We start from the raw sequence: 24,195 nt of genomic DNA, 5'->3' as shown, positions 1-24,195 counted from the left end.
AAAACTGGTTTTGATAGGTGCATTTGTACATTACTTCACTGTTTTCTTGTCAGTGTTGCATACATAAAGTGCTTCTTCTGTACAGTGGAGTGTTTAAAATCACTTAACTTGTGTGTGTGCAATGTACAGGGCATTATGCTCTTGCACTGTCTGCGTCCAGAAGAAACATCCTAATGTTATCTGCACTGAAGAGGGACCATGCCTTGTGGAGAAAAATGTAAATTGATCATGCAACATCACCTCTTTTGTGTGTGTACTAGATATTGATTAGCTGTGTATGTTCGTGGTGCATATTTATTTATTTATTTATTGATACCTCAAATGCCCCTGGTATGGGGTATTGCATGAGGGGTGGGTTACATTTGTACGAGTTCTTCGATGAATGACTTGAAGTGGAACGGGTCGGAGTGGTACGCAGCGTCGGTGGGCAGATGATTCCAGTCATTCGCTGTTGAAATGAAAAATGAGTTGAGGTGTGCAGTAGTGCGCGCAGGTGGTGGGTATACAGCTTTAGAGTGACTGTTGCGGAGCGAAAGGCGATGAGCAGGTACGATAATCGAGTGACAAGAGACGAGTGATAAAACTTGTGGTAGAGGGACAGGCGCGCTATTTTTCTGCGTGACACAAGACTGGGAAGATTAGTCGTATGTTTTAGATCAGTGACGCTAGAATAGTATGAATAATCTGAGAAGACAAATCTAATAGCACGGTTTTGAATAGACTCAAGAGATTTCTGTAGGTTAATCTGGTACGGGTCCCAAACTGCGCATGCGTATTCCAGCTTGGGACGAATGAACGTTTGGTACGTTAGCAATTTTACGTGAGGAGGGGTAAACTTAAGGTTACGCCGGACATAGCCAAGGACACGATTAGCTTCATTTGTTATGCTTCCTATATGATGTGACCAGCTGAGGTCATTAGTCACTGTGATACCAAGGTACTTATACGATGAAGCTAAAGATAATTCGGAGCCATAAATGACATACCTATGTGCTTGGTAGGAAGCTCGGCGGTGGAATGAGATCTGCGAAGTCTTCTTGATATTTAAACACATTAGCCAAGTTCTACACCAGTTTTCAACAGTTAGTAAATCGTTTTGAAGGGAAATGTTATCATGGAAGCTATGGATAGGATGGTAAAGGACACAATCGTCTGTGAAAAGTCGAACACAGGAGGAGATGTTTGTCGGTAGGTCATTGATGAAGATTAAAAAAAGTAATGGTCCGAGGAACTCCGGATATGACAGGCGCTAATGAGGAAGTATGCCCATTAATACAGACAAACTGTTGCCTGTTTTGTAGGAAGTCACACAGCCAGTCGAAGACAAAGGGGTTAAGATTTAGGTGTGAGAGCTTAAGAAATAGTCGTTTGTGTGGTACCTTGTCAAAGGCTTTCTCTAAGTCGAGGAACAGGGCGTCTATGGGAATATTGCGATCAATGCTTGAGATGATTTCATGAGTAAATAATGCAAGCTGGGTCTCACAAGATAAACCTTTTTGAAAACCATGTTGCTGTGGGTGAAAGAAGTCAACAGAGATTAGAAACTTGGTTACATGCGAATAAATGACGTGCTCCATTAATTTTGAAGCCACACACGTTAATGAAATCGGTCGATAGCTATTATGTGATGACGAAGTACCTTTCTTTGGGACTGGGATGATCTTGCCCACCTTCTAGTCCTGTGGCACCACTCCTAATGACAGGGACTGTTGGAAAATGTGAGACATGATGACACTTGTACTATGCTTGGTATTTTTTAACACCTTGGAGTTAATTCCGTCGATGCCTGCAGAAGATGACAATTTAAGATTGTCAATTAGTTTGCTGATGCCATGAGGGCTGACTTGTATATCGGGCATAGTAGGGTAACTAAATTCAGGAAAATTGGGCAGTTCATCATTCGGTTCGAGAGTGAATACAGAAGAAAAAGTTTCATTGAGTATATCAGGAACTACTGCTTCAAGAAGAGGGTTATTGTGATCGTCGCATAAAGAAACAGTTTTATGGTGGGCTGGTTTAATTGTTTTCCAGAATTGCTTTGGATTATTACGCAACATTGTAGGCAATGTAGTAGAAAGGAAACGTTGTTTAGCTTCCGCTGCAAAGCGCTGAAATGTTTTTTCAGCCACGTGGTATCTTTCCCAAGTGCATGCGTTGTTAGTATTTTTGGCGGCTCGAAAATGTCTCTTTTTTGTTATTCAGACGTTTTAAGTTGTTATTGAACCAAGGGGACGATACGCGCTCTGTAACATAAATGGTTGGTATATATCTATTAATTAGGTCACGCATTTTGTTTTTAAGCAACAGCCAGTTTGTCTCAACTGATCTATCCAGAAAATCAACTATGAACCAAGTGCAGAACTCAGTTAGGTCTCTATTCATGCTGCCATAATCTTCTTTATCGTACAGTGTGAATAGTTTCTTTTCTTTTTTAGGAAGTAATAGTTTGCAATGAATGAAACCATGAACTATTACGTGGTCACTCAACCCAGGTAAAATTGTTAGTGACGAGACATTATCAGGGTGTGACGTCAACAAAAGATCTAGTATGTGTGCGCTTTTATCAGTAAGTGTCGTTGGTTCCAAGACTAGCTGTGTAAGACCAAATGTGAAGCACATGTTCAAAAATTCACATTCTTGGTTATTATTTGATGAAGATGATAACATATCAAGCCAGTTTATGGAGGGAAAGTTGAAGTCGCCGTATAAAATGATGGAAGCGTTACGATGTGTGGATGTTATAGATCAAAGTAATTCGTGTAGCGAAACAATGAAGGAAGGTTCAGCGTCAGGAGGGCGATAGCATACACCTAATATAACAGGTTGATATAAAGTTTTACAAACCAGGAATAAGGCTTCGATTGGCGTAGCAATGTTGATTAATGAGCAGTTAAGACTACGGTGAGTAGCCAGCATAACACCACCGCCCCGCCTACCGCCTCGGTCACGACGAAAAATATCAAAATCGGGGAAAGTGCATAACAGTTCAGAATCATCAACAGATGAATTCAGCCATGTTTCGGTGAGAGCAATTATTTTAGATTCAGTGGTTTCGACAAGGTATTGAAGTGAATCACGTTTTGGAAGAACGCTTCTAATGTTTGTGTAAAGAAATGGGAAAGGGTCATACGTATTTCCGGAGGCATTGCGAGGTAGCTATGTTTTATATGGGATGACCCTATTGTTGGAGTGATCAAATACGTAGCTCCTATTATCTATAATCAGCTTGTCGTGACGAAGCTTAAAAGCTTTTCCTTGGGATTTGCCATACTCAACGAGGCTTTTGCGGGCATCACGGGTGTTGCGGGAGTAGTCTTCGGATATTCTGAAGCCTGATCCTCTTAGTTTTTTAGCATTCGAAAGAATATGTTGTTTTGCTTTGAAGTTGGCGAGCATCACAATGATAGGTCTGTTTTCACTTTGTTCGAATTATGCTGTGGATTATGATAACATGTGTATTTCATTTGTCGCCACATACATGTGGAATAGCAAGAAGACTTGCTATGAGGCAAAACTTTTGAGGTTCTGGAGCGGCTTTTTTATTATGCAATAGTGCCCATAATTGGCTCTATGTGTTCTGCTGTCAACAAGCAATATACACAGAAAGCCTGCTTGTGATGCAAACAAGTGCCAGCACAGACACCATTTGTCTAGATAAATATTTCCACAGCTCATGATACAGAAAACGAGTCCCAGTATGAGGGTGAGCGGCTCGTATGCAAATTTTGAATGTAGCTGCATAGTTGTCACTGTCACCGTATCATTCAACCTCCTGCAGCTGGAAGCACCCGCAGGCACATGCTGTAGTGTTGTATGCTCTTGGGCTTACATTGAGTCGTGCCCTTTAGTATATCCTGATAGCAAGCAGAGTGATGTATTTTGTGCAAAAACACCGCTGCATCATGCAGCAAGGCAAAAATGTGTGTACAGCCCACATTGCATTGGTAAAAGTGGCTTCTGAAAGAGTACAAAGCTTGCGCAAACGACACTAATATCAACTCTGATTCCAACAACCTTGCAGATGCCGACATGCAGTTCGAGAACTCGTGGCAGTGGGATTTGCCACACAGCCAGGATGAAGAACCGGCTATACAGTGTACAGTCCCACAAAATGGTGACCCTGCTCAGCTAGCACAAAGGACTCCGCCAGCACCATCCCCACCTGGAGTCGTGCCAACTGCAGACCTGCCAGCTGTAGTCCTGCCAGCTGCTGTGCCACGGGTGCCAATAGCCTGCCATGAAAGACGAACCAACGCAAGCCGGCCGTCCTGCTCAAGGAATGATGCTGTGACGAGCGAGCTGGGTGCTCGGCTTGCTGCCATCACGAAAGATGCGCGGCAAAAGAGGAAGGAGCACTTGCTTCGCATGAAGCTTCTACGTGAGGACCATGAGCTTCGCACGAAACTCGCTCGTGATGAGCATAATGATAGACTACAGAAAAGGGAGGCAGAGCACGCACAACAAATGGAGAACTTGAAAGCAAAAAAGGTCCTTCTTGAACTGAAGATTAAGCTTCTTAACAAGCAAAATGAATGACGCAGAAACAAGAAAAAATTTTTTTCATTAAAGAGAAAAAGGTGTCTTAATGAAAATAACAGAAATTTGAGAGTTTTACGTGCTGAAACCACCACTTGATTATGAGGCAGCCATAGAGTGGGAGCCCGAAAATTTTAAAATGGTTCTTTTACATGCCTCTATATCTAAGTACACGGGGAATTTCACATTCCAGCGCCATCAGAATGAATTGGCTACCACAGCTTGGATCGAACCTGTGACCTTGAGTTTGCAGCCCCGCACCATAGCCACTGAAGTACTGCCAGTTTCATTACATTGTAGCTGTGTGGTCTGTCTCTCTTGTGGTCCTCACATTGTACTTGCAGCGTCAGCGCATGAATTGGTTAAAAACTGTCAGTTGTTGACATCAACGTTGTTTTGCAGCCATTAAGTTTCATGTGAAGCTCATGGTCATCACGAGGAAACCTCATGCATTTAAAAGTCTTCTTGCTTAATGTGTCATCCGCTCCGCACCTGGGCGGACAAGGGAGGATGGCTAGCTAGATGTCTTGAAAAACATGTGAGCTTTTCGATGAGTGAGTTTGGAATGCCTTGCCTTCACGGGCTTGTCGAAAAGTTTACAAGTTTTTCAGGGCGTGCAGCCTGTCATCCGCTCTCGTCCACCTGCCTGCAGAAGGTGCATTGAGAAGTACTGGCGCTTACACGCTTTGTCAGATTCATATGTGTTCCACTCATTGTTTCTTGTATGTTTTTGAATGAGGATTCGAGAAGAAGCGTTGGGCCATGGCATGGTAGTTCCATTTCGATGTCGATAATGTAACAAATCAGCGGCAAAATCTTCTGTAACATCGAGCTTGAGGTATGCATTAATCTGGATGCAACAGAAGATACCATGCTGAGAAATTTGTGAAACAAGGATGAGTGCTGTTTATTCTACTCTGTGCAAAGCATGCTGATAACATTGCTGTTGTGCCCCATAGACACATGTGCAAACAATAATATTTTTAATGCTTGGCTCCTCAAAAACACGCGCATGATGTTTTGTACCACCAGTTTCAGAGATTTGTACATGGTTATCACGTCTAACCACGTCAAATCAATTGGGTATGACAACTGTATCGCTTAATATTCTGTTGTGCAATTGGGATGTCATTGAGCATGTAAATAACAGAAATGTTACATACGTTTAGCTCCTTGCCTTGCATTTGTTACATTCAAAAGTGCATAGCATCACTTTGAGTGGGGGGGGGGGGGAAGCAGCATATCCAACAGGTTTATAAATGGTCTGAAATTTGGCAGCGGTTATGTGGTATTAGTGCAAACAGCTGCAAAAGCGTTTGACAAGAAAAACTAAGAAATAAGCCGCGCACAAGTGCCAACTGTGTATGTTAGTACTCTCGTCATTCCGCAACTAACAGCTGCCTTTAGAATGGTTGTGGTGTAGTTCGACGGTGTGTTGGCCAAATGAGAGGAAGGGCCTGGTAAAGTGCGGGCAGTCACTGCTGTTGTGTTGCTCGTGCTGTGCATGTACGTGCGCACTCTGACCATGCAAGTGTCGGTGGCGCCAACGCTTGGGATGGCTTGAAAACAGGAGATGGAATATGCAAAATGTTTTATTAAAATGAGTATTAAGGTAGATGGCTAGGTATCTTGCTTGGTTTATGTCACTGTATGTAGCAGGCACACTTCTTTGACTGTTTTTCACAATGTATTGCGTTGGGCACAATTTTCGAGTGGCTGGAAAGGTGCTTTTCAAGCCAGGTAGACATGAAATAGTTGATCCTGTAGTGAGTTTTCGCATGGCATCCACTTCCTGTAAACTTGAAAAAACTTGCGAAAGAACTGAAAATTTAATCTATTCTGCAACTGGAAGCTTTTTATGATTCTGAATGTATAAGAAATGCAGTGAAAGTAAGTTTTCAATCAATACAACTAATTGCAGTCTGGAGGGGTAAATTGTTTCACTTTTACATTTATGACAGGTTAAAGCTGACGTAGGCTGTATTGTATAGATACAAGACCACTATTTGGACTGGTTGGATTCGAGTCAGTTACACACAAAACTGCACTGAGACAAATAACAAAGAAAGCATTGCATGGCACGAGTCTCGCGTAGTGCTCTCCTTTTTTTGTATTTCACTTTAGCGCTCGGTTTTGTTTGTTACCATTATAACCTTATTACTGCTTATAATTTCTCCACCTGACCTCCATCATTTGAACGTACCTACCTATCTATATTTCTTATCTTTTCAAAAACAATATAAAGTGAAATATAATGTCATGCATTTATGAAAAATAGTTTGCAATAATACGCGAACGGGTTCTAAAGCCATCAGAGTTTTGAAGTGCCATCTGCGGCTGTCCATTCGGCAACGCTGGTGCAGGCTGGTGAACGCTAGGTGCAGTGTGGGGCGGTGCACTGGGAGGGCATGGGTCACGCAAAATTCTGCTCAAATTGTGAAGTGCCGCACATGCTGTGATGACTGTGAGTGAGGTGTCCGTCTCAATTTGCAGTTTCATCTGCAGGCATGGGAACCTCCTCTTCCAGATACCAAACACGCGTTCCACGCTGTTTGTGGTTCTGGCTTGCGACTTGTTGTACCTGAAACAAAGTTGATTTTTTTTTTGCGTTTGCATGTGTTCGCAATCTGTGAAAACATTGGCCGAGAGAGAAAAGATCAGTTGCTTTTGATGTTATATAAACAGTGTTCTTTTTGTCTTATACACATTTCTCCGAGTTTTGAGTGTATGAAATCATTCGCAAGAACATCCTTGAATATGTACAAATAAAAAGTGTTTCAATTTTGCATTGGCTGTTGTCTAACCTTGCATGTTCACATAAGCTGCTGTGCCTTGAAAATAAACTTGTATATTCAGAAACACTGCTTCATAGAAATTTACTAGCTTACCTGTATTCTGGGCTGCCTTGGGCAGGATCCTTAAGAGGAGTCATGAGGTATGGCCTGCAGGCGTAGCCCATGTCCCCAAGCAGAATGCCGGGGACGATCCCAGTCTCGTACAGTACTCTAGCACGGCTGCAGTCAAAAATTCTGCTGTCATGGGCAGACCCTGGCCAGCTAGCCACTACATCATAAAACTGTAGGTCAGGCCCCGTGATTCCCTGCAAAACAGTTTTGTTAATGATTATTGAAAATTGATTACTAGAGTTTATTGGCGTAATTGCCAGATGTGGCCAAGAGTGCCAAGGCGATGAGAATGGCTTGTCAATGGTACAAGAATAATGAATTACGAGGTGTGAATAAAACTAAAAGGCGGTATCCAAAATGCAATTGTGCAATTCTGTACACGTGAGAATTTTATGGTGGCATCATATTCTTAACTGATAGGCTAGTTGACTTTTTTAGTCGTATGTACAATAAAGCTCATGTTGACTGTGCAAAATGCACTTGTTGAAACATGTCAAAAAACAAGAGTGCTAAAATAGAAGCGGGAGCTCCAATACTTGCGTCCTTGTAAATTTGTAGCTCTATTGTAGAGTTATGTAGTCCAATGTCGACTATACGGTCATGCCCGATACAAATTTTTTTAAGTCCTGGCCCAAGTACATTAGCTTACAATGTGCAAAATTTTGCATGTCGCACCGCGGGGTGGGTGATGCAAAGAACCTAGCCGTCGCGTGATCTCCGGTGGTACGTACGAGCGTATATAATGAAGGAACGCGTGTCACTTTTTTAGTGCTTGTACATGCTTCACCAAAATACATGGCACAATCTTCGCCGCATAACATCGCTGTATTCCGACAAAGCTGACTTTAACGATGTCGCGAGTTCAAGTGCTGGCTGCGGTAGTTGCATTTCGGTGAAGTGCGAGACGTTGGTGCAGCTGTTAACCTGCTAGTAAATTCGAAGCTTCGACGACTGTCGTAGCACAGATGTAGCCTAGCGATGTAAAACCGCGTCGTAATTTATTCAGTGTGACTTGTTACAATTACAAGGTCGTACTACCAGCGGCATTCTATACCGCTTATGTTTGCATTTCAGTTTCGAACCGCGGCTGCAATATTTGAAACGGGCACTCACCTGGACATTTATCGAAAAATATCCTTTCCGGTTACGGTACACCTCGGCGTGGTCACCACCGGGGCTCTTAATTGGCACATGGGTGCAGTCAATGCACCCGCTAACACCGGGAAACTTCCCAATCCGGTAAAATGCTTGCATCCCACCGCTCACTTCTGAAGCGCTGGGGAACTTCACAAGCGCAGGAAAGAGACTCCTGGCGATCATAGTGGATACGCGCTCGATCACCCGCGACACCGTCGGCTGGGAAACATTCACTAGGTCGCCGGTCACAATTTGAAATGTGCCGGCTCCATAGAAACGTAGCGTGATGAGCAGCTGCAGGAGAGGCGGCACAGGGAGCCCACGTCCATCGGTGTTATCCCGCAGAGGCAGCATAGCGAGCAGCTGCTGGACGGCACTTTTGCTGAATCGGAAGCGGCACAAAAACTCGTACTCGTCGTACACTTCCATGGGATTCAAGCGATCCCTGGGCACTCGCCGTGGCGGAGACGCGTATGAAAACGCTGCCCCGCTCAATATTTCTTCGTGGCGGTCGAGATAGTTAACAAACTCCGCGAAGTGGTCGTCCATCGCCGCCATTTTGCTTGCTTACAAGTGAGCGTTAAGGTAGGTCGGAGGCTACCTTATCCAAGCCTTACTTATCACGGCGATAAGTACGAGAAATGTTCTGCGATAAGTATAAGGTTGGTTCTTGAAACGCGTTAAGGGCTGTTCGGTGACTTAAGTCATAAGTATAAGGATAAGTTTGGTTTGTGAATACGGCGGTCTGTCTCTTTCCTCCTTTACAATCACCATATATGTAGAGCAAACGCGCCTTCTTCGGATGCGCGAAAGGCCGGGGGGGGGGGGGGGGGGGGGGGAGGCGACGTTTAGCTGTGGCACCAAGTGCCTATTTATATAAGTGGCTCCGGCAACAGTCACTTGGCGCTGAGCCGTGCTCCCTCAGGGGCTGCAGAAGATAGCGCCAACCTTTCCCTTTCCCTCAAGAACCACTTACCTACCTACCAACAGTCACCAACGCCGCACGCATTTTGTGCGAACGCGGGCAAAACGCCGACGGCGTCGACAACAGTTCTGCGTGTTGCCGGTGCTGCTGCATGTCCAAGTTTATACAGCTGATAAAGCTACTATCATTCCTTCGTATAGCTCTCTACAAATTTGCTATCGCAATTGATGCTTCGCCTTTAAGGTGAAACTGCGACAACTTTTTTTTTACTTTAGAAACCGATCCTAGTAATTCTCTAGCGGCGCTTGTATGCAAGAGGGTCGTTCCGAAACTAAGTTTTGTCATTTATTTTCACAGCGAAACTTTATCGGCAAAAAATTACACCATGGCATCATGAACTATACACCTTGCACTGTTTTTTCTCATAGTCTCCACCGACTTTCAGAGATTTGTCGTAGCGTGCAATCAGTTTGGAGTAACCACTCTGGTAAAACTCGGTGCCCTGCGATGCAAGGATTTGTCGCACAGCCTGCTGCACCTCAGCATTGTTTTGGAAGTGATGTCCCGAGAGTGCGGCTTGTCCTGTACTGTAGTAATGTTGTTTTCATTCGTCGATTTGGAGGGACGCCCACTTCGACCTTCATCCTCCACACTCTGCCTTTCTTCACTGAACATGCAACACCAGCAACCATCCATTTGACGAGACACGACCTCATCACCATACACGATTTCTGGACGTGGACGTTCATGGATGACGGACACGCTAGTCCCACGTGCCCAATCATAGCGGATAACAGCCCGCCCTTCCATGGGCGACCACGTTGTCAGCACATGTCTATCTGCCATCGTGATTTGGACTCCAATAACCCGGGCACGCCAGTCTGCTGCTACTCCCTTTTTCGGCGTTCTGCCCATGCGTCATTCCTCCTCCACTGATGCTCCTTCCGTCATTGCACCAGCATCGGGCGTGGATTCTTATGGCGATTGTTTGTTTCACCTGGTGTACAATATCCTCTTTAAAAAAAATGCGGCCAGCTTGACACTAGAGGTGCCAAATCTGAAGAAACAGCAGAGCTGGGCGACGATCCTTAGAAACTAGTTGATGTAGGCTTAACGTGGCTTAACTTGTTTTTTTTTCTAGGCAAGGCTAGGCTATCAGGGCAAGGCTAGGCTATCAGGGCAAGGCTAGGCTATCAGGGCAAGGCTAGGCTATCAGGGCAAGGCTAGGCTACCATGGCAAGGGTGGGCGTTGATACTTGGCTTGATTCTCGCGTTCTCCGTATACCGAATCGGCTCGGCGGCGTCGCATATCGGCGGCTTTGTTGGCGAGGTAGGCTGGATCGGCACGAAGACGGCGATTTCTTTCCCGCGTAGTTTGAAGGCACTTCTTTCGTTGGGCAGCCTCTTCTTCCGGCGCTTAGGTGCGCTTAGGTCGAGTGATACCTCGGTAGAGCGGAGAAATACCCGGGCGCCGGCGCGCGCACGCTTTCATTATCGTCGTCACGTGACTCTGCTGAGCACGTGCTCGGCGCAGCTATGACGTTTTAGAATAGCGTTTGTCGCCTTACGTACGTTAAACGTAAGCACATTGCGGGACGTCATGATGCGCGTCCTTTCAAGACTTTTAGTTCAGCGTACAGGAACGCAAACGTAAGGAAGACGTTATAAAACGGAGCGCCGTATGGTGCCTCGTGCGAAACGTAACCAAGCAAAGACAATCCAGCAGGAACCATCCTGTTGCTGCTATGCTGACGCAACGCCTCCTATTATGGGAGGCGTTGGCTGACGCGTCTCGTTAAGCCTACGGGCGCCGGAATCGCCGAACGATCTCGGAAATTGTACACGCTATGCTCTCATGACTAATGTTTCAGGTGAGTTAAGAGAAACCGAAAGCTCATTTCTATAGTTACCGGCGATCTACGCGAGTGAGAGCGCAGCCATGATGAGAATTCACACTGAAGCGGGAGCCGTGGCTGCCGCCATGTTCAACAACGCTATTTCTTTGCGTCCGTAAACATTAGGAATGTTAATTCTGCTAAATAGCGTACGTTATCATAGCGCACGTAAACGACAGAAACCCAATCACGTTCAGAGCTTGCGCAGTGATGACAACCCTATTTCTTGACGTACGTAATGTGATTACGTCTGCTTGCAAACGCTAAACTAAAACTGTCTAATGTCCAATTGAACGTCCCTGAGCTGTCCTTCGAGTTACCGACTCCTCGCGGTCAAGCAAGCGCGTTGAGACGCTTGGCGCGTTTTCATTTGGCCATACGGAGGCGCAATTAGGACGCAGGTGAGATCTTGCGTCTACAAGGAACGCGCGGACAACACAGGACACAGGCTTGAGAGAGCGAGGGTGATTTGGCGCAACAGCACCCATACTCTATCAGTCGTTCCTTGCAGCACTACACGAATTCTTAGCCAATAGGAAGGTCGAATGCTCCTCCAGAGGTGCTCATTCGCACCGCGTCGTCTGCTTGCCATTTGTCGGTACCTGCTCCATGGTTTGTGGATTGACGCATAAAAAAATATTCAGACGCCATAATCATGAGCTTTGTTTACATACATGAGACAACGGGGATTCGCTTCATCTCTATGATTTCTCTGCAGTTACTTTACGGCTTCCCATAGAGTTTCACACTATAAAACCTAGAGGGAAATGTGGCGCTGCTGCGCTGTGGTATGCATGGGAATGCCGGTATATTGTGGATTCGGATTGGCATCGTTCTTAGAGAGCCCGAACGCCTTGATGACGTGCCCTGCTAGCACCGTTCCGTCTGTCACAATGATTTATTTCCTGCTAAAACAGCACGTAAAAAAATGCTATAGCTTTATTATTACACAAAAACATGTTTTGTTTAATTTTGAGGACATACTATTGGATGCACAATTCTATGAAACGTAAAAAGTATCAGCTGGCCGCTAAAGTTGGAGGGCAGACAAGGTTATCGCTCGCTTTGGAACAACTTGTCATCTGTTCTTGCTTTTCTTCGCTTGACGCTGCATTGTAGGTGAGTAAACTTTATTGAGAGATGTAATATGGGTGAATGAAAGCCTTTTATGTAGATTTTATTTTAAGAACGCGCTATTTGTGTAGCCATATCCACGTTTTAGACGAAGCCTTGTACAAGACCAGCCAACACAAGCCTCGCAGACACATATCCCGTCATTCCCATGAGGGCACGGCAGCCCTTTAAGAAACTCGCATAGACGGTGGCGCCAGTTTACCCTCTAGGTGTTATAGTGAGAAACTCTATGCGGCTTCCTTAGCAAGTAGTACGGGCGAACGCCCTCATAAATGTTCACGTGTTGCACAGCGTCGGCTCGCCGTCTACTTGGCGTTTTCTCCCTACCGTAATCCAGTAACTTGCCAAAGTAGGGTAGTAAATTAATGACGCAATGAACATTTAGGCCTTTATAGCGTTCAGCATCGTCAACACATCACCAGCGCTAATGGTGTGGTGCCATCTGTTGAGAAGGAATCAAACCAGTTTAACGACTCGGCGCCGTGGCTGTAGTCCTAGCAGCATGAAAACAAACCGCCGATCTCAATAATTACGACGAAACATACCTTATGATTTGCCCTCAGCTTGAGATGAGACTAAGCGATGACGGATTTCGCCCCTCGTTTCTTGCTGACAGGACGGAGAGCCTGTAACAAGCACGAATTCCGATAGGAGCGGGTATTCAGCGCTCTATAGGCGCTGTCATGTTGCCATGGTTAGGATGGCTATTACGGTTACCGGCGGTAGCTGCCACAGAAATTCTCGGTATACGACGTGCATGCGCAAAGACCATAACATGTCACTTAACGCTGTACCGTATCATGTAGCGAGCAAAAATAAAACTCCCAAGTGCAGCCAATAGTCAGCCAGCTGTGCCCGGAACTATATACCCCTGCGCAAGGATACTGCCTGTGTGCGCCTCGTACCTTCGGCAGTGCTGCAAGGTACTTGTGAGATGGTGTATTGACCCTTTTCGCGGAGCAGTTTGCTCTAGAGGAACGAGATGGCGCTATCGGCGGCGCGTCATACGTTGCCTCAGCGAATGCACCCGAATACGAAACCACTACTGCTTCTGCCCTGCTACTATGCGATCAGCTGTCGGAAATGCAAGTGGGTGTTCGCTCATGCACTGTGCCCAATTCATGCTGCAAAATGTGCAACGATAAAGGGAAGACGTGTGCGGTAGTTAGCTGCAAATATAGTGATTCGCATATTAATGAATGGAATCAACCTGTGTCGCCGCTGCCACATAAGGACTGCCTGTGTTGTTGGCCCTTCGCGATGCACGGCTTTCCTTGGGGATAAAAAAAGGATAATTCATCCGCCAGCGCTGTATAGCTAACCTCCAAAGAAAGGACTTCAACTCCGCAACGTCAGCACTTAAGAGTTAGTACCGCTCGTTACAAAAGGAAGTAACGCCACTTACTGGCATAGTAAGTTTCTCGCACGTTATTTAAACACATCTACCCCTTATCGCACGCAAACTTACACGCACCCTATCACCAACGTATCAATAATAAGTGAATGTGCGCACACTTGAATCAATGTGCTGAAGCGTGAGTGACGGCGACTACACCAAGACATGAATGTTGGAAGCTGAACGTTTCGTGACGGTCCACAGAGTAAGCGATGGACTAGCGATAATACGTCTTTGCTTCAACCTACCACAAAGTACAGAACATTTACATTCCAAGATTTGTGCGCAGCAAGAACAAATCTATCGCAGCAGAGCACACCCGCGAGCGATTGGGCTGAAAATAAACAATCAGATGGCCGCACCGAGGAACTTTACTGAGTCAGAAACATGACAAGCCACTGCTTCAAAATGTTTGCCAAATAAAGAACGAAGAGCACACAGATCCCGATTTAATTCATAAGCGGAACGTTTGGACAGCTTGGAATACATTTCTGGCCCCGCTTTTAATACAAGCACTGTATATGCTGCTCGCGCCGTTTGGACAAGTCGTAATGAACTTTGAAAGCACTTACATGTCCACTAAAGCTGTGGTCAAAGCTTCATGTCGTGCGCAAAGCCACCGTCTAAGATATGCGTCGAAACAGAGGTCTGCTGCGCTGCACCGGCATCGCGCGCTTGCATTGTAAACGCGGAGGCAACGGCGGCAGCTGAGGCAAGCAATGGACGCGTCACCACGTGATCAAACATGGCAGCGCCCACGGGAGCGCCGGGAAAAGGGTCAATAGACGCTTTGTTTGGCGTCGCAGCGGCGTCCTCTCCCCTCATGTAACCCCTCGCCTGCTAATGCCGGAGCAGGTGTTCCTTTCGCCTGCTCTGCTGTTCGAGGCACGCTCGTACCGTGGCGTCGCAGTCAATGCAAACTCCGTCGAGGCGCGCTTGTGAAGTGGTGTCACGGGTTACTACGTAGAACTACCGAGTGATCGATGCCCCCCTGAAACCCAAGGCATGAACAGGCCATCAAAAACAGAGATAGATCGAGCAATATGGCACTGTTTGGCTTACACTTCTGCAGATATTTCTTGTATGTTGAATCAATACAGCAAATAGGCCCATAGGGTAAGGAATAAATAACGCATGGCAATTCTTTAAACTGTGCTTGAAGCTATGCCTGGTATTTCGTATGCCCCTCCTCTTTGTATTGCCCTCGGGCATTGATAATAAATAAATAAATAAATAAATAAATAAATAAATAAATAAATAAATAAATAAATAAATAAATAAATAAAGCGGTTTTGGCCTTCACAGAAAGCGTAAAGGATGGAGGGGGGAGGCACGTTTGGTGGCCCATGATTAGGTAACGGAGATGACTGGTGTGGTGATCGCCTATCACTGTTTTTCGTGCAGCTGGTTCGCGCGTTCAGTCTACGTGCAGAATCTATCATTTGTTGGTAGCATATGTTTCAGGCATGCACTGAAGTCACTGCGCGCAAACGCCTTGTCAGGTAGTACTTTCACGCGTAAGCGTACGTGCCCCCACTGTCAAATCGGCGAAATTATGTTTGTCGCAACGAAGGAAGCGAGCGCCGGAAGAGGAAGACGCCTGGATGTGAAGAAGAGAATCGCGCGCTGGGGAAAGTACAGAGGAGCGCGCTGGGTGCGCGGCAAAGCAACGCCACCTAGAGGAAAGTCTAAGTGGCGTTGAGCGAAGCGTTGAAGTAGGGAGCCTACATGTAAGCGCTGTTTTAAAACAGCGCTTGCATGTAGGCTCCCTACGTTGAAGGAGAAAGGAGGCGAAGCGTCGCCGAGGAAGCGGATATAGGCGGAGGCGCACTTGGTCAACCTCCTCTGGCAGTTGCTACGGGTTCTGTTAGCTCTATGGACGTACCGTGCTCATCTCGTGATAATTTCCCTCGCGCGCCATATGCTGTATGTGCGAGTGAAAGCGTGCAATGGTGAGCCGACGATGGTGGCTCAATCTCGCGCGCCCAAGGGAGGAAAGTATGGAGGAAGTGCGCCGTCTTCCAGCGCACGCAAATCACCGGAGGGTAGGGTAGGGGGGGGGGGATTTTGTTACCTGATCAGCCTCTACGCGTAGCCACCAAAGCTTTCTTAGCTGCGTAACTCCCTTTTAGCACGGAAAGCATTATTGTCTATTGGAAGCTAGTTTGCAAAGGCCAAGCTCATCGCAGGTTTTAAGTCTATTAACTAAAATTGAAATCGTTTTAATTGGCATGGTATGAGCGATCCCTAAGAGTTATCCCTAAAAAAGAAACAGTTCAATGACGACTGCGCGAACAGAAGTTGAAAATATTGGAATGATTACCACAGTCATAATTGCTAAAGCTACCGCAGGGGCCAACTCTCGTGTAACATTGAAAGGCTCATTTCTAAATACTTTTGGGCAAGCTTGAAGACATACTTATAGAAAACGGTTGCTATACTGATTGTCTATGAACCGCGGGTAAAATAAAGAAAAATTCAGTATGAAGCGGTAATACTAAGTCCTGATTGGTTCCTCCATAAAGAAAGACATACCGTTGGCCGGGTTAAGCGCAGTAGTTTACGGCAAGGTTTTCAGCGCAGCTGTCTAGTCGATCTCAGCGCAATTCTCCCAATGGTTTCGCTGTATTTGGTGTACCTTCTTTACTTGACAGGCTCCTGCCACGTCTGTGATACCGCTCGGACCACCTGCGAAGCCCGACGCTCAACAGGAACAGCCGATGAAGAAAACAGTCGACATTAACGAACCGGTACAAGGGTGGCACATATTACGCAAGATGCGCGTTTCGCGCGCGGCTTCAGACACCGAGTTGCTATCATGACAGTCTTTCGGAGGGGTAACTTACACTGAACAGAATCAATGAACAAAACGTTGTTCCAACGCTAGACGTCGTACCACCTTCGTCGTCCTGGGGCGGTTATCGCGATATAACTCCGTCGTTCTCACATCGCCGTAGCAGTCGTCGCGACGTTGTCGTCGTCCTTTCTTTTGCGTCGCTGTCGTTATCACGCTGTCCATCATACCGCGGGCGGACCGTCATATTGAGCGCCATGCTGTTATGATCTGGTTGGCGTGATCTGCTTTGCGCAATAAAGTACGTAAGAAACTCCTACCGTGAAGCCCAAAAATGTGTTATACTAGTAAGGTATTCATCAAAAACAATATTTTCTTCACTTTTGCGGCAAGACGCTGATTGTTAAGTAGATTTTTTTTATTTGTTTTTGCGCCGAAACCACAGCGCATACCACACTAGTTTGACGTCCTGGATTTCAGAACAATCTCGCACATTTTGGCCTTTATACTGCAGTACAAATTCTCAAAACTCGCCAAATACATTCCTTCGCCCCTGCATATACTGCAAAGGAAATTATTTTTACCGATAAAGAAATTACGGAGGCCCGTTAAAACACCGCGGAAATCCACGTCTCGACCAGCTATTGCGAGAAACTGGAAGTAGATTCACCGCTCGTTTTTTGTTTTTGCATATTTCCTGGTTTAAAAAGAACATTCACTAACAAATTCAAATACAGTTTTTTCCCACGTAAAATTGAGCTATGGAATTCTCTCCCCGGAGACATTCGTTCACTATCACTAAAAGATTTTATAGCTACCACCACTAAGCACCTTGCTAACATGTAAAGCGCTTTCTTTTTTCTTTTTTTGTGTGTATTTGTATGTTTGTTATTGCGAGCAATGTATAATTTTCCCCTCCTGCTATAGCCCTATCTAGGGCTGCAGTATACGTAAATAAATAAATCAAATGTAACAATCGCCTTTTATTGCGATGGCAACTATATCGCCACTCCAAGCTCATTTCTACCATCGCCGTAACCGTAATGTTCCGTATAAAGTCCAAGGCGATAACACCGTCGCAGCGCGCTGTATGCGTATATGCGAGCGAAATCGCGCGAGGGGAGCCGACGATCGCGGCTCAATCAGGCGCACGAGAAAGACGCTGACAGGAAACGCGCCATCCGTCGTGCCAAAGACTGTGGAGAGGTGGGAGGGAGGGAGGGAGGGAGGGAGGGACATGGGCGGCGCAGTTCTCCGACAGCAACTGCGCATCTCCGGACCGCGCGCATGAGGAACCGACCATCGTGGCTTAGTCGCGCGTGCCGGCGTGGGGCGTGGGGGGGGTTGAGGTTGTGCGGCAGGCAGGGGGTGGCGTTTCACTCCGGCACCAACTGCATACTTCGCGCTCTCACGCGCGGTTTAACTTGAAAGCGATCTGCAGGCAGATCATACCTTTCTGCGTTCTGGTGCCTCAGCTTGCGTTGCAGTGAAAGACAGAACTTCGCTCATTGTTGAAGGTCACTTCGCCCAATGCTTTACCGAGCTTTCTTACGCCAAAGTTTTGACAGCGAGTGTCCGCGGTCATCGAGTGTAATGTGTTCATGTTTGCCTCTGCGCGCTGACACCATGCTTGGCAATTTAGTTAGTAAGCGAATATTTGCAAGTTTATACGGCCGACAAAACTACTATCCTTACTTCGTATAGCAGTCGAGTAATTTGTTATCGCAATCGATGCTTCACCTTTCGGACGAAACTGCGGCTTTTTACAGGGAACCTGTTATAGGCTAGGTTCCAAGAGATATCGTCCGCCAACAGCAGATAGATAGACCGGGAGTAGATTAAATACTTGGGATCAATGTGCGTGGTGGTTTTGCTCCATGTGCGTGGTGGTTTCCCGCCAGCTGTGCCTTAGCACAGGTGTCAGAACGGATGATGGATGGCCCATTGTTATACCCGTCGCCACCGCGAGGGGTATAAGTTGAATAAAGCATGCTTCATTGGAAAAACTAAATAACTGTTGTAACCCTGGCTACTGATTAAAAATATCTGAGATATGTGGTCTCATACCTTAATGATACCAAAGTTGTCCATTTCACTGTTTTATGGTGTTCAAACGCATTTGGTGCTTGTTAATCGAACGAACACGCACAGTACTTCAAGGAAAGAACGCGTCGAACATTTTTTTTCTTTCTTTTCAATTGACAAGCCTGCACCATACACGCGCGAGAACGCCATCAGGGCAACCTAATGTGTGCAACGCATCAGTATGTATTGCACTTCATTCACTTCGTAGGTTTCTGTCGTGCCTGAGACGCCGCTGGGAACGTCTGCGGAGCCCGACCCGCAGCAGCCGCAGCCGATCACCATTAGGTCGGTCACCATCAAGTCGGTCACCATTAAAGATCAGGTGCGGAACATAAAACTCATTTTACCCTATTCGCGGGTTGCTTTAGACATTGAGTTGCTGTCAGAGCCGTCGGTCGGAAGAAAAGTTTGAGCTTGTGGTCAGATGGCTTTTAACAACGTGATTCGCGAAACACACCAAAAGACACTTTATTAGAGCGCAGCTCCTAGGCGCTCATCCCTACGGCGAGCGTCCGCGTAACCGAGCGAACAATCCCAGTGAAGGAGCAAAGAGCCAACGCGGAGCGCCACGGGGAATGAATGATAGCGAGGAGGAAAGCGGAGAAGGAGGGTGCAGCGGAATCATTTTGCATGTATTCGTTGTTCAATTGTGAAAGAAGCCCTCGAATACACGCAAAATTGCCTACGTGACTGGCCGCACGAGGCATGCACTATGCATGTATTCGCGGGCTTCCTTCATGGTCGCAAAAACACTTTTAAGTAGCTCGTATTGAGCAAGAGACAGCTCTATCGGGTGTTTTTCATGTCGCTCTACAATTTTCTCATTGACACTTTGGTTCTAATTACAATATTAGAGAAGTTGATTAAATAATTATGGCTAATTAGGTCATTAGACGTAATGCAAAAGATCAGCTGAGTACCTCCTTGCAACGTAAAACAACAGTACCTTGGTTCTGTTCAGCTACGTGGCAATTGCGTGCTTTTAAATATTGGCGTATGATAGTTGGAATATCCTCTCTCTCTCTCTCTCACTATATATATATATATATATATAATGTTAATTTGTGCCGCTTTTTCATAATGTCGCTAATGTCATATATTATATATATATATATATATATAATGACATTAGTGACACTATGAAAAAGCGGCGGAAATTAACATATGCTCGTACTGTTGAAAGATTAGACTTGCGCAGAGGCAATTCACACAGCGAAAGAGATAAAAAAAACACCGCATATCCACGAAGTGAATGATGATGAGTGGGCGAAGAACCGGGGGATCATTCCGGCAAAACGCCGGAAGCGTTCTTCGGAAGCCGGCAGCTGGCTTCCGGAAGTGGAAATGGAAGCGGAACCGGAAGCCGGCTTCCGGTTCCGGCTTCCGCAAGCCGGAGTTTGGCGTACATATACTTTACATATACGTATATATGTATATGTATATATGCATATACATGCATAGCGGTCTCCATGCCAACGAAAGCTACGGACTACGAGGGACAAGGCTCGGCCCAAAGGTGCTTCGCCCCTAAAAGCGGCATACGGTGACCGGTGCAGCTACCAAAGTCCATTCGACACGACGACAATGCACAGAGGACGGTTGTTCCTCCAGTGCGGGACGGTCTCATAGAATTCGGTGTCGACGGCTAGGTTACCCGAGAGTGGCTTGGCAGTGTTTTCCACAATGAAGACTGACTAGATGGGCCTGTTCACCTCCCTCTCATGCCCCGCAGGGGCGTCTGCATCAGCAGGCGTTTGGTGAGTTGCGCCACCACGTACCCGAGCACATGAGGTTTGGACCTTCCCGCGTGTAACATGCGCGGCTTAGCCGTGTCCGGGGAAAAGGGGATCCGGGGGGTTGAGTCAATACCGGGTGTTGGACCTTTATGGCCCCTCGGTAGAGGCAACACACCTGTTTGGCCTCCGCTTCGCGTAGACGGCACCCCCGGACTGACCCACCCGGGGGAAATCGGTAGTTGCCATTTCCTGTCCTTCTCTCCCAATCTTCGTCTTTCTCTTTCACTTTCAATCTTTCCTGTCCTCTCTTTATTTTCCTTTTACTTTCGATTTCATGGGCAGCAAGGGTTGACCTTGTGCATTATATCCAGCCTTGGGTATAGGTATTTGGTTATAGTGGGGATGCACCGTTGGCGTGCACAGAACTGAATAGTTTGTCCTGTGTCGTCCCCTAGTTGGGCTCCATGGTGGGTGGCGGCCATCCCTGCCATATATAGGAATCTCTTAATGGAATCCAATTTCCCCCCACTACCTGATCGCTCCCTCAAGAGGGGGCGCACCGATGAAAGCTTCAATTTTTCATGCAGCCGAAAGAAACATTCCCAAAGTACAACGTAATCCACAGTCAGCATGAAAGCAAGACAGTCCGCACAATATCTCCTTTTGTTGTGTCATAATCTTTGACAGAATCGCTCGGCCCAGGCTACAAAGTGACTAAGATGGGAAGCGGCGACCTTCTTCTTGAAGTTCGAGACAACACCCAGTACAGCAAATTAACAAAACTCGTTGCTTTTGGAGACATTCCCGTATCAGTGGGCCCACACAGATCATTGAACACTGTCTGCGGTGTCATCTTTGAAGATGACCTAATTGACCTTAGTGAGAGCGAGCTACTCGAGGGGTGGCAAGATCAGAATGTAGTAAAAGTACAAAGAATAACCATCAGGCGCGATGACAAGCAAATTCCGACGAAACACATAATCATTACCTTTGGAACAAGTAACCTACCAGACTCAATAGAAACTGGATACTGCAAACTCCGTGTACGGCCATACATCCCGAATCCGCGCCGATGCTTCAAGTGTCAGCGGTTCGGGCATGGTTCGCAAACCTGCCGAGGGCGCACCACTTGTGCAAAATGTGCATCCAATGAGCACCTATCTGACTCCTGCACTTTCACCACCCGCTGTGCTAACTGTGACGGAGACCACCCCGCGTACTCCCGTTCATGTCAGTCTTGGAAAAAAGAAAAGCAAATCATTGAACTCAAAATCAAATTTAATCTGTCGTTCCAAGAAGCATGCAAGCGTTTCTCTATGCATAACCAGTCTAGTCCGTCCTACACCGATGTGGCGCGCCGGGGGGCAGCGCCACGTCATTCGGCGGCCGCTCAAGTCACACGGAGTGTGACGGCAGCCACGCCATCAGCCCCCCCGCCTGGAGCAGCCAGCGCTGTTCCGCCCCCTGCCAAGGAGGGTCAGCAGACCCGCGGGCCTGCCGGACCCAGGGCCACTGCCCGTGCAGATAGGCCCGAAACCCCCGCAAACGTGCCCGCTGAGCGGGCACTATCTACCGCCTCAGATGAGGTGATGGATACAAGAAAAACACCGGCGTCTCAGACGCCCAAAGAACGGCGCAGCTCCCTCGAGCGAGCCGGGAAGAAAGGGAAAACCCCCATCACGAGGCCTGGAAAGGCCTCTTGAGCTAGCTTAATTTACCTCTCAGACACACAGCACAAAACACATAAAAAATCGATACACAGATACTGCAGTGGAATGTTAGAGGTTTACTCCACAATCTTGATGACATTAAGGAACTCCTTCATAAGCTTAATCCAAGGGTGCTGTGTGTCCAAGAAACCCATCTTAATTCTTCTCATACGAACTTTCTCCGGCAGTATGCCATTTACCGAGAAGACCGCAACAACGCCCTTGCCTCGTCGGGCGGTGTGGCCATAGCAGTAAATAAAGGTGTTGCTTGCCGGCAAATACAGCTTAAAACGCCTCTGGAGGCAGTTGCTGTCCGTGCAGTACTCTTTAACAAGATGGTAACAATTGCTTCACTATACATCCCCCCGAACTACCACCTATCAAAAGCAGAATTTCACAGCTTCATCTATGAACTGCCCGAACCTTATGTTGTCGTTGGAGATTTTAATGCACACAACACCCTTTGGGGAGATTGTCGCTGTGATGCTAGAGAGCGCTTAGTAGAAAACTTCCTCCTCTCTACAGATTCATGCCTACTAAATAAGAAAGAGCCTACATTTTACAGCGTGGCAAACAAAACATATTCATCTATCGATTTAAGCATCGCATCTAGTACACTCGTGCCATACCTAGAGTGGAACGTGATTAAAAATCCATATGGAAGTGACCATTTTCCTATCGTCCTAAAATTAGCAAAAGCTGATGAGTGCTCTCCACGCGTCCCCCATTGGAAAGTCGAGTCAGCCGACTGGAAGCGGTATGAAGAACTCACGCGCATAAACTGGGAAGACATCTCTACGCTTCCTATAGATGATGCAGTGGCATATCTGACGGCATTTGTTGATGACACGGCGTCAATATGTATCCCAGAAACAAATGGTTCACCTTCCAAACGACGTTTTCCCTGGTGGAACGATGAATGTAGGGAAGCGCGAAAGAAACAAAATAAGGCTTGGAATCACCTCCGCGACTCTCCGACTACAGAGAATCTCATCACCTTCAAGAAAATACAGTCTGAAGGAAGAAGAACACGCCGCCGTGCCAAAAGGGAAAGCTGGCAAAGATACATATCTAGCATAAATTCTTATACAGATGGAAGAAAAGCTTGGAACAGGGTAAACAAGATAAAAGGCCGTGAAACTCATCCTCTACCATTAGTGAATACACAAGGAGACACTCTTGAGGCCCAAGCTGATTCTCTAGGGGAACGTTTTGAGTACATTTCCAGTTCATCCCATTATTCAGATACATTCCTGAGTCACAAGCGACAAGCAGAGCGACTGCCTCTGGATCGGAAAGGAGACAGAAATGAACCTTACAACCATCCATTTAACATGGCAGAATTTCAGACTGCACTAAATTGTTTTAATAAATCGGCCCCTGGAAACGATCGAATAGTTTACGAGATGATAAAACACTTACACCCCGAAGCACACAAAACTTTCCTATCGCTTTTCAACGCCATTTTCTCTGCCAGCTATATTCCGTCCGCCTGGAAGGAAGCAATCATAATACCTATTCTTAAAGAAGGCGAGGACCCGTGTTCGGCTAGCAGCTATAGGCCTATAGCCCTGACAAGCTCCTTATGTAAACTCTTTGAGAAAATGGTAAATCGACGCCTGACCCATTATCTTGAAAACAACAAAATAATAGACCCCTTGCAGTGTGGTTTTAGGGAGGGTAGATCCACAACTGATCACCTTGTTCTCATCGAGGCGAATATACGGGATGCCTTCGTGCACAAACAGTTTTTATTATCGGTATTTTTAGATATGGAGAAGGCATACGATACAACTTGGCGTTTTGGAATACTCCTTGATCTGGCTGGAATGGGAGTCCGAAGCAACCTTTTGAGAGTGATTCAAAGCCATCTATCTAATCGCACGTTCCGTGTTAGGGCTGGTAATATCCTATCTCGTCCACTTACTCAAGAAACGGGCGT

The 24,195-nt window shown here is 46.5% G+C and overlaps 2 protein-coding genes across 2 annotated transcripts in view; one reads left to right on the top strand and one right to left on the bottom strand.

The window, feature by feature from the left end:
- Positions 1-24,195, top strand: part of LOC119459112 (neprilysin-1-like) — a 266,788-nt gene that overhangs the window by 58,631 nt on the left and 183,962 nt on the right. Inside the window, exon 2 of the mRNA XM_049671589.1 lies at positions 16,584-16,679. Coding sequence (XP_049527546.1) covers positions 16,584-16,679 — 96 coding nt within the window. The remainder of the gene's footprint in view (positions 1-16,583; positions 16,680-24,195) is intronic.
- LOC119459118 (putative nuclease HARBI1) lies at positions 5,597-9,038 on the bottom strand. Its single transcript, XM_049671150.1, has 3 exons — positions 8,556-9,038; positions 7,417-7,636; positions 5,597-7,100 (listed from the first exon to the last, which is right to left on the bottom strand). The coding sequence occupies exons 1-2, from the start codon at positions 9,006-9,008 to the stop codon at positions 7,421-7,423; spliced, it is 669 nt and encodes a 222-aa protein (XP_049527107.1). The 5' UTR covers positions 9,009-9,038; the 3' UTR covers positions 5,597-7,100; positions 7,417-7,420.

This window comes from Dermacentor silvarum, chromosome 7, assembly GCF_013339745.2.
Source record: "Dermacentor silvarum isolate Dsil-2018 chromosome 7, BIME_Dsil_1.4, whole genome shotgun sequence".
NCBI lineage: Eukaryota > Metazoa > Arthropoda > Arachnida > Ixodida > Ixodidae > Dermacentor > Dermacentor silvarum.
Note: the sequence above shows the minus strand (reverse complement) of the source record. Positions and strands in the feature narration are given on the sequence as shown.

What these genes read in the sequence shown, in the direction of transcription:
- LOC119459118 (XM_049671150.1), bottom strand. Translation starts at nt 9,008, where the DNA reads ATGGAAGTGTACGACGAGTACGAGTTTTTGTGCCGCTTCCGATTCAGC. An exon ending in ATTTTTCGATAAATGTCCAG is followed by an intron (nt 7,637 to 8,555) that starts GTGAGTGCCCGT and finishes ACTGTTTTGCAG; the next exon opens with GGAATCACGGGGCCTGACCT.